The 10,702-nt window shown below is 42.2% G+C and overlaps 1 protein-coding gene across 1 annotated transcript; it reads left to right on the top strand.

The window, feature by feature from the left end:
• Nucleotides 1–323: 323 nt before the first annotated feature.
• On the top strand, nucleotides 324–9,303 carry atp6v0ca (ATPase H+ transporting V0 subunit ca). Its single transcript, XM_036553104.1, has 3 exons — nucleotides 324–592; nucleotides 8,244–8,427; nucleotides 8,734–9,303. Exons 1-3 carry the CDS (start codon nucleotides 520–522, stop codon nucleotides 8,936–8,938), a joined length of 462 nt encoding a protein of 153 aa, XP_036408997.1. The 5' UTR covers nucleotides 324–519; the 3' UTR covers nucleotides 8,939–9,303.
• The last annotated feature ends 1,399 nt before the right edge of the window (nucleotides 9,304–10,702 follow it).

Here is a 10,702-nt window from a genome sequence, read left to right as displayed (position 1 = left end):
CACAATACTTGTCAATTGCCTACAACCCATCCAAACCCATCGTGAGACGGGATACTTCTCACTTACCAGTGACAGGCTGCAGCGGGGCATACCACCAACGGAACAAAACTAGGGGAAAACATTATAATCAATAAGTAAAGAAAAATTTATATCCTGTTGCAATGGATTATAAGCATAATATTTTTTGTTTAAATGCGAATAAATGTGTTACTGAATTTATGTAAGACACTGTAGTTTATATAAATAAATTCAAATGTATACATTGTTATTTGTTACCCCTACAAAAACATGATGGGCTGTGTCCAAATGCTGGTCAGGTGACATTTTCCACTTCGCCATTTTCCACTGCTGCGCCGGTATTCACCATAAGTGCAGATTCGTGACTCCTTCGTAGTCTGTTCTTAGGTCCTTGGCTTCTAATATACCGCTAGAGATTGTAGGCTTTTCCTTTTAGTTACAGAGTTCCGCGATTGCCACCGTTTTTGTACTCTCTTCTGTTCGTCTTGTGAGCGAGAAAGAATGTCCGCCGAAAGCCCCGAGTACTCCCCATTCTTCGCAGTGATGGGTGCATCTGCGGCTATGGTTTTCAGCGGTAATTGAATCATTCATATCTTCAATTGTCATATCAAACGAGTAGTTTAGAAATGCATGCTTTGAGTGTATTTTCTAATTTCTTTTTTAATAATTAGTGTATTTATCTGAAAGAGGGTGTGATTGCTTGTATTAACGGTGCGTTATGATGATTGTGCAGCTTGGTACTAGCCAGCTAGGTGGATGGGGGAAGGGATGAGATTTTCATGTAGATGACGTCGCCATTGACGTATATTCTATGTTTTAACATGATTTTGTGTTATATGCAGGTAGCTGACAAGCCAATTGTCAGGGTATTAACAAGCTATCTGACGATGTCTATTCATCTGCATATTTGATGAGTGAAGTAGCTAGTCCAGCTGGCTGGCTGTACAGTTTCCTGGATAGCTGGCTGGCTAACTAACGTTAGATGGCTGTTCGAGCCGAGTCGCTAGCTTGCAGGTTAGCAATGTTCTTGGCGCTATGACGGTTTTTACACGAAGAGGGTATTTGTGAGCCAGCGAGCGAGCTAAAACAATACATCGATATCTTCGATTTTTAGTGACATTTTGTTAGCCAAGCTTGTCCAGCAGGCTGGCCAGCATACCAAGAAGGACGCTAGCTAGCTAGAGTTAGCGAGCTGCCGTAGGTAGTATCGACGCCAGAATGGTGATGTGTAAGAATGACGGCATCCTTTCTTCATACACGATATACGTCTGTTAAATGGCGTTAATAAATAACAGCTAGCTACAATTGTATTGTTAACTTCAAACGAGGGGGGTGCCTGTTTAATTCCACCTGGGTGGCTACCGACGTTCGGGAATGATCGGAACCGTTCGTCATGGCCGTTTTCTGTTTGAATTTGCTGTCTTATGCGGTGTTCGTCGACAATTCGTAGTCCAACCATGAATTTGACGCAATCTTCGAACATACTCGTCAGCGATCCGGTTTGCGGGGGAGGGGAGTCCCCGTAGTGAGTCATATGACTGCAGGGGGGAACGACTGGTTTCGATATAAAGAGCAAGGGAAGCCATTTTCGGGATTGCGGTGTTGGCATATGCATCTGAATAAGGTTTATCCGTCCCAAGGCCGCCTCAGGTGCGCCCACTTGTACGTGAGATGCTTATGTTGGTTAGCGCAAGGGTACGGGAATGGTTGGCTTCTCAAAGCCGGAGTATAACCATGCTCCTGTGAGTTTCTGTTATCTTCGTCAGAACACTTTATCCTCAGTCGTCTTAAATTGTCTAAGAATATTTAACATGCTATGAACATGTTAATTTTTCGTGACATTTTGCAAGAAGGTGGTAGGAATGTGCAAGAGAGGATGCACGATCCACATAATGTTGTGTAATCAATGATTTATTGATATCGCTGTTCAGTTGCAAAGCCTTCTTACTGGTTCACATCTGTCCTTGATTGACAGCTTGTAGCATACCTGCCCTTCCTTTGGGCTTTACTCACACGTAATTTTGTAAAATATGAACGTGTTGAAGGGTGTTATAGTGAAGAATGGGATTAACTGTATTTCATAGTAGATGGATCCATGAAATGACTGGTTGGCGTTTTATGAATGAATACATTTCAAAGGAGAATATGAGCTTGTACATACTGTTGTGTCTCCGAAGAGAGTTCCTGTTGTTAATGGTCGTCTTATCTGAAGCTATGGCCTGTGTTCCTCATTGGCTGATTTTGGGCTGTGATATGAGTGGCACTTGCTTTGACTGTCTGACAGTTGTTGACACAAACTGAAGACTGGAGTAAGATGAGATCACAGGTTGGCACAGTTCAAGCCCAACTCAGAATGTCACCGGAATGTACAGTCACAGCCTACGGTGACATGACCTGAACTGGCTGCAGGCATGCATAATCATAATGCAGTCTCCTAAACTCCATTGCAGGCAATGTTCTTTTTTTGTAGGTTGTCAGCTTGTCACTGATTTACCTCTACTGTCATAATCATGTGATCATGTCATAATCATATCATATGATAAATGTAATCCATAAAAGTGTATGCTGTCAAGATGTTCATGATTTTAGTGGATTTAACTCATTGGAGTGTTGGTCGCAGCTTAATAAGTATTATACAAGTAAACCATAAAATGCACAGAGCCACTTTAATATAGGTATTATAATTCATATGTACAGAGAAAAGTGTTACTTGTAAATCCCATTGAATAAATAACATCTCTTTTCCCTATGTATGTGCAATGAAGGCATGGGGGCAAAAACATACAGCTGACACATTATTTTATAATAATAACATATATTATTATTATCACGCCACTGTATTATCTAACATGAATACCATCAAGTGTAAGTCTAACATCTGTGTTGCTCCGTTATGATGACATTACTCAGTGTCAGTTTGATTCCAGTCATGCTGCAGCATGCAAACCTCAGTGCCTCTTTCTCCTGTGTGTGAGGTCATTTAGACTGGGGTCCCTTGCTTGGCCTGTGCCATTGGGTGCAAACCTCACAGAGAGAAGGACAGCAGGGCAGATGAGTGGCAAGGCTAGTCTGACCTCTCCACTGGTATAGACTGCCTGTCGGTGCTTCCATCTGGAGCCTGGGGCCCCTGGTTGTGGGCTGACAGGGTTCTCTGGTGTTAGGTGCGCAGATGGGCCTCCCCACTGCAGGTTTTGTTGATCAGCGGTTTGTGCAGTAGTGAGCACTGACCCAGAATCCAGCCCGGTAACGTGGTCCCATAAGTTCCACACGGCTGTGCACCACTCAGTGCATGCTCCAGTGGCACACATTGGGCCTGGAGAGACTCTGACGCTAAGGTTCTCCCAGAGCGTTAGCGTGGCACCAGCCCTCCTGCTTATGCAAAGGGGAACAAGTGCCGGAGTACTCGCTTTGCTGCTGAAAAAACCTATTGTCAAGCTCTTCCTCGAAAGCCTCATTTTTTTATGCGTAGTAGAGGGGAAGTGTGTTTTTCTTCCACCTTTTAATTGACTTAAATTGACACCTTATTGTCAGCAGCATGTCTGCCTTCACGGGGAGCTGTGAATGGCTTTCCTGGCTGACTGGGTTTGCTCAGGGAGAGGCCAGAGCAATCCGTCACGCGTAGGTGTGAGCAGCAGCCACTGAGCACAGCTTTACTGCACTCCTGCACCTTTCTTGAGGTTTGCTGCTGGTATTCAGTAATGAAGACAGGACTCGAGTCCAGGCTGTGAGGTGGGATTTCATACAGAAATCTGAAAGGCAACGTCATTGTCTCCCCACTCACACGCATACATAAACATGCATACACGTGTGTGTGTGTGTATGTATCTATATATATTACATAAAATTAAGTGTTGCACACAGGAAATTTCCTTTTAGGATATAGTTGAACTAAGATTTCTAGATTTTCTAGATTGCTGTTTAAAATATGTTATCAATAGACCTCATTTTCTTGTTTGCCTTAGCTGTAACAGCCTTTGAAGTCTGGCCACAGATTATTTAACCAGATAGCTGAAATTAGTTGACATTGGCTTTGTCCAATCTTGAACTAAGCTGCGCCTTCACTTTCAATTTCGAATTGTGTAACAGGCAGTCGCTGCTATCCTTAATGGAGCAGAAAGTGGGAGCTCGCTAGTTAAAATTGAGCTGCCATCCCTGTAGTTTTAATCAATATCTTCCCACCAGCTCTCTCTGACTCATATTTCAGTCAGATGTGTGTCACATTTTGTCACCAACAGCTCTTGGTTAGCTGTCAGGGGACACGTGACAGCACTGCAACTGATCAAATTTACTTCAGAGCATTATTGTGAATGTGGAAGTCCTCATATTATTAGCTATTTTGGTATATTTGTGTACTATAAAGGGTAGCTACAGTATTGTACTGTTGGTAGCTAGATGGTTAATATTTGAACTTAAACAGTAGGATTAGCCGCACTAGTGACATTGGACATCCGAAGAAAGTCAAAAATAATGTCTGGTTTTCATAACAAAATCAGTTATTTTACAGTTTTATGTAACTACTGGCAAACTTGCATAATCTTGAGAATATTTTTTTGACACATCTTAATTTCAGGTTTACAGTACTTTACCAGAAAGAGCAGTAGTTGGATGAATTGTAATCACTTCCTCATGTAACAAGAATACGTGGTGCGCATTATGCTTGATCATATGACTGAAACTGTCTGACGCTTCAGTCCCATATCTCATAGGATTCACAGTGTTTCCAGTGATGCTAACATCCAGTCTGAACATATCTGTCAAGGTCCATCCATATGCCCTCTGAAGTCATTCATTCTGCTGCAATCTGTGGTTGTGAAGGGGGGGATAAATGGGTAAATGGACTGCTTGGAACAAAAGATTTAATGAAGCATATCCTGACAAAAAAGTGCTCAATTAGTTGTAGTTTATTCCAGACAGCAGTTGTGGTCTGACTGTGTTCCTTGCCAGTGTACAAGCAAGTGTTCTTTTGGCCAGGAGGTCATCTAGATCTGATTTGAGACCTACTCTTTGGGTATTTACTGTCGGACCTGTTTTTGAGGTCAAACTTTGATTGAACAGCATTCTCAAAATAGTTGTTCAAGATTTTAGGATACTAAAGTCACTGTATTGGCATTTCATTATTTCATTTCAAGATCTAAAGTCATTAGTTCTAATAAATTGAATTTATGAATAGATTCTGTCTTAATGTTTCACAGAAAGCGATGATGGTTACAGCACATGCTTCCTTCCCGATGGTACTGGCCTGATTGGCTCCCAGGTTTACTGAGTGTGTGCGCAGATAATAGTAGAAAGTGGTTCAAGTTCCAATTAAGTGTTGTTGCGTGAGTGTTGCATGCTCATTTACTGCAAATAATGTTGATTTTGTGGCGACGCGTAAATGTGAATTGAATATTTTATCATCCTTCACAACAGTATTATTTATGTATAAAACACTTAGTGCAGGGTTTGGAATAAAACAGGGGGATTTGAATTGGCAGCTTCAACACAACAGTCTGCATTTTTGTATGCTATCTTTTGTCAGAATTAAGTATATGAAAGTATTATATGCATTAGGTAGCTTGAATAGCTATATTTACACATTCAGGTGTGATAAAGTGCAGTCACATTTGGCTCTTGAGCATAAATTATGTCTGTACCTTTGACTGGTTCTGATCTGTTGCTTTGGGTTCAGATACTTTTAAGTATGCCTGGGTACTAATACCTGTGCCTGCCAGCAGGTGTCAGTGTAGCTGGAGAAACAGTCTTAGGGAATCAGGAGCATTAGACCTTTTCGGCACCACATTTGTAAGAACTGGCCCCTAAGGTAATATCATCGGTGTAGTTCTTGCCATGTGATAATTACAACAGGTGGGTAACTTCACAATCTTCAAATGTGTGCGTAGTAGAGGCAAGGAAATTGTGGGCAGGTATGAAAATTGGAAATGTAGTAAAAGGGGTGTACAGTTTTTCGAAATGCTGTAGTGAGACGTAGAAGCCCAAGGTGTATGTTTTTATTTAGATGATTGAATTCATTGATTGTCCTGTATGAAGGGTTTTGTGACAGCATTGTAGGCTTTTGCCAGATAGGCTGGGAATTGTAGCTCTTCTGTTTCTCCAGCCACAGATAATGGCATGAAGGAGTCTCCTCTTCACATGCTCATATGCCGGCTCTGGAGAAATCTTCCCTCACTGTAGTGGCACTGGAAGGGGTGGGAAGCCTCTTCTCATTGGTCATTGGTCTCATCTGGCTTCCTGTTATTTCCACATGTTCAGCTCTGCCATTTGTATCTAACACAAAGGCTGGGTGGTCTCCTGAGAGACAGACCTGGCCAGGGAGGGTGCGTTTGCATCAGTCTTATGTATGGAATAGATGGTCTGCTGCCTGCTCTGCCTCTGCTCTCTATGAAACGTATCCTGTTCACTGATTACTCAGAGTTAAACTGAGCTTTCTGGGTCAGCGGGGTTGGAGAAAAGTAGATTAGTAAAGCTATCAGTGAGGCCTTTGTCGTCTTCGTGCTTTGGCATCAATCATGAAAGAAAACGGGACTAAATCAGTCCAGTAATAGCAGGTTTTGTTTTTTTTTTACTTCACCAGCCGTCAAAATCTGTTGAATTTGTGAGTCCTGCCATAGCCCGAGCCTGATCCAGTGGATATCGACAAGCCGCTTTTTAACTCGGAATAAATTAAACTGCTTGCAGTCATTCACCACAGAGGCGCATAGATTTATTTCTGCTTGCAGGGCATGTTTTATGCAGGGCGTTGTAGTTTAACTTTGCATTGATCACTCGCTCCTCTAATAATCGAGTCGCGGTTAGGTGGCTGCCATCTGTACCTTTAATAGAGGCTCTGTCTTCCTCCAGTCTGTTACAGAAGCCATCTGTCACAGAGCTGCGGAGAGGTGTGTGTGGCACTCCTGATATCACACCCCCCCCCTCCCTTATGTGAAATGTCACAGTGTGGGAGGACTTTTGTCATGAATTTCCCCATGGCTGTGCTTTTCCTCCGGCTCAGATCTGTGTGAAGCGTTTTATTTTTTCCTGTACGTGGAAGAAAGGAATATATTAAAATATATTAGAGATCCTAAATGTGGCTGTCTGCTGCCTTAGCTGAAACAGTGCAGTCGCAAAATACATAGACCTCTGAGAGTAGTCGGCACTGGGTTCTCACTCTGCTGAGCCAGTCAGATGCAGTCTGCCTCATCGTTTGTCCTTGGCAAGTTGGCATTTTTGGGGAGAATTGTGAGAATTGTCTCACCCGACTAGGGGGAAATTTTGACCTTTTTTTGCAGATTCTTGTACACATGTATATTCTACACAGCACTGAAAGATGGCGTTAACCTTGAAGGAATTGCATTGTCTGCAGTGCGACACTGAAATGCACATCAAGTTATTTACCTCATCCTTTTCCTGCAAGTCACACCAGATGTTGTGTTTCACAGTCAAGCCTCTTTTTTTTGTGCCCTTTGACATCACGATCAGTGGCCTTTGGGTGGATCTCTGTGTGATTATGGCCTCTGTGTAAAATGAGTGGCATAGTGATTTAAGATGCTGTAACCTGGAAGGATTTACCCAGGGTCACAAGTGAAGCCTCTTTGCTCTCCCATGATATTGCTACCTCTGAGTAAATGCAGGTGTGAGGTGTCTTGGGCTTCCAATGGATCGAAGGCCATTGCAACCTGTAGCAAATGGCACCAGAGTTCAGTTGCATGTGCAACTGAAATTTGGCCAGTTTTTAACCCCTGAAACCGTTTTCGATCAGCGCTTGTCTTACAGCAATGGTAAAACAGCCAGTTTGCTTAACTGGTGAACTTGGTGAGTTTGAGTTTGACCCACCAAAATATTAGGGGCCTAAAGAATATTACAAATCGGGATGAAATCTCTCTCTCCCAGTGCATGTTCAGAAAAGTATAAAAGTCACGTGCCTTGCAGTTGGTAATCTATCTTGTGTGGAATTGTTTAATCCTTTCTTAGTACAAACATAAGCATTGCTTCGCTGTCAGACATAAGGTACTTCAACAGATGCTCAAGCGTGTGCTTCTTTTCTGTGGGTGGGTCCCTTCTGAAGTTTAATGATTTTAGCCCCTAAAACAATGTTGGGGGGAAATCTGAAGTTCATTTTACGTTAGCCAGATGTCTGGCCATTCGCAGTATTACTGAAAGCTCTGCCGTGGGTGATTGTTCAGTCGGTAGATGTATAACCCGTGCTCTGTTGTGGACCCATATCCTGACATCACTTCCTCTCGTTTCAGCCTTGGGAGCAGCATATGGCACAGCTAAGAGTGGCACGGGCATCGCTGCCATGTCGGTGATGAGGCCAGAGCTGATCATGAAGTCCATCATCCCTGTGGTCATGGCGGGTATCATAGCCATCTACGGCCTGGTGGTAGCAGTGCTGATCGCCAACAACATCTCAGAAAAAGTCACTCTCTTCAAGTAAGTGCACGGAATGCAGGCCTCACTCATGAAACATAAATGAAGTTGAATACTCTGTAATGGTGAGTGCATGCATGTGGAACAGTCTTGTGAGCTGCTTCAAGACGTTCAGTACAGTCGTGGAGGAATGCATTATAAACTGTTTGTCCAGACAGTTGTGATATTTATAATGCATGGGTCTGATTTTATCAGGGATGGGAGTTGCCATTTTATTTAGCTGTTGGTTGTCTTTTCTGAGACTCGTTTGACCTGAGCAGGTAATTCACCATCTTGCTCTCTTGTGTGTGTCTCTGTCGCCCCCTGCAGGAGTTTCCTCCACCTAGGTGCAGGCCTGAGCGTGGGTCTGAGCGGCCTGGCTGCTGGCTTTGCCATCGGCATCGTCGGGGACGCTGGAGTCAGGGGCACGGCACAGCAGCCCAGGTTATTCGTGGGCATGATCCTCATCCTCATTTTCGCTGAGGTGTTGGGGCTCTACGGTCTCATTGTGGCCCTTATTCTCTCCACAAAATAAAGGAAAAATCATCCGTCGCATTGCTGCTGAATGGGAAACTAAAACACAGAAACAACAAAAATCTAAAAAGAAGGAAAAAAAAATGTAAAAAATAAAATCGCTCCGTAATTATTATGGTCTTATCTCCAAAATGTGTACAGTTGTCTCAGTTTGGTAGTCAACCTCTTGTAAATGCGCAATGTACGTTAGTGAGTTGTCTGTCCAGTGTGTGTTTAGATATACAAAGATTTTTCTTCTTTTGTTGGATTGGCCAAAGTCATTGATCTCTTTGTCTTGGAGAATTGACTGTAAGACTAATCTTTTTTCTTTTTTTCTTTTTTTTGAGACAGTTTCCAATTTCCACATAATGTTGAGGAAACGAATCTGTAAAAAGACATGAACTAGCTTTGTTTTGGTTTTGTTTATCACCATTTTTATTTATACAATTTTAAAATGTTCATGAAACTGTTTAAATGGAGCAAAGTCTTTATTGAATTCCCCATGATATATATACTATAAATATATCTATGTATAGGTAGATTTATTGCACTGTGGGTAATTGTTATAAGTGCTTGGAATTCCTCTGGATGTGATCATTGGTTAAACGGAGATTGCCTTTAGTGTCCAGATGTTGGAGTGGGAGTTTTGTGTGTGCGTGTGTGTGTGTATGTGTATTTTAATTATTCTGACATTCTCAAAACACTTGTAACATGTTTTCCTGTAGTACAATTGTTTGATTGCATTAAAGGTGTGTGTGCCCACTGTTGGGTTTCACAGGTCCAATTTCCAAATAAATTTCCTCAACTTATTTGCACTTTTTTTACCTCCAATTTCATTAAGACATCCAACTAGTCTGAAAGGCAGTCCCTAACCCTTTGTGGCCTACAGTATGCAACGTCACCAAAAAAGGGATTGCAGATTTTGGGGGGGGGTCTTATCTCCTGAGACATCATGGCCTGCAGTTGTAATTTTTCACCACGATAGTGCAATTAAACTCGAATTCAAGAAACCCTGTGTCCATAACCTTGTGATGTCGCACTGTCATGGGAATCGATTTGTATTTCTCCTGGCTGAAAATCCTTCCAAAATTGTCCTCATTTTCTTCCTTTTCTATGGCAGTTCATTGCTCATCTAAATTATTACACGCATTGTTTACCAGCAGATGGCAACAATGAAAAAACAATTAAGCTTGCTGTGCCAAACATATTTTAAGATTATTAAGCCATAAACCTTTAATGTAATAGAGGTTTATTGTCAAAATTCAGCCAGAAATTGTTCATTTGATTTTTTTCTGCCAGATGGAGTTTCATAACACTTTATTTGCACATGAAATGGTGTTCCAGTCACGTTTACCTGCTGGTTCCTTATACAATTTTAGAATCTATCATTGTTCATGCCACAAAACAGAGTAATTGAAATGTTGACAGATACGCAGATGCCACATGTGAAAACTTGATTTTAAGACAAACAAACTTACAGCTGGGCCACGGGAATTATTTGCTCTGTCAATTCAAGGTAGGTCTATAAGTGTTCGGGACACAGTGATGCTCGCAGGCTCATCTGTTTCGCTTCTTATTTCCTCTCCCAGTAATTTGCACGCACAAATCCGCCCCCTAGCAACAAAGGTCTCCTGGCACAATGAGATTCACCATCTTGCAGTCCTGAAAAAAAGGAGAAAAGACCAGCTCGCTCTTTGCACCAATAAACTAATGTATTCATGACAGCAACAATGTTGTGTTGTGTGTGTCTCACCTTAAACTAAGAAGGATCAAACATGGAGTGACC

The sequence above is a fragment of the Megalops cyprinoides genome, chromosome 19, assembly GCF_013368585.1.
Source record: "Megalops cyprinoides isolate fMegCyp1 chromosome 19, fMegCyp1.pri, whole genome shotgun sequence".
In the NCBI taxonomy this organism is placed as follows: Eukaryota; Metazoa; Chordata; class Actinopteri; order Elopiformes; family Megalopidae; genus Megalops; species Megalops cyprinoides.
Note: the sequence above shows the minus strand (reverse complement) of the source record. Positions and strands in the feature narration are given on the sequence as shown.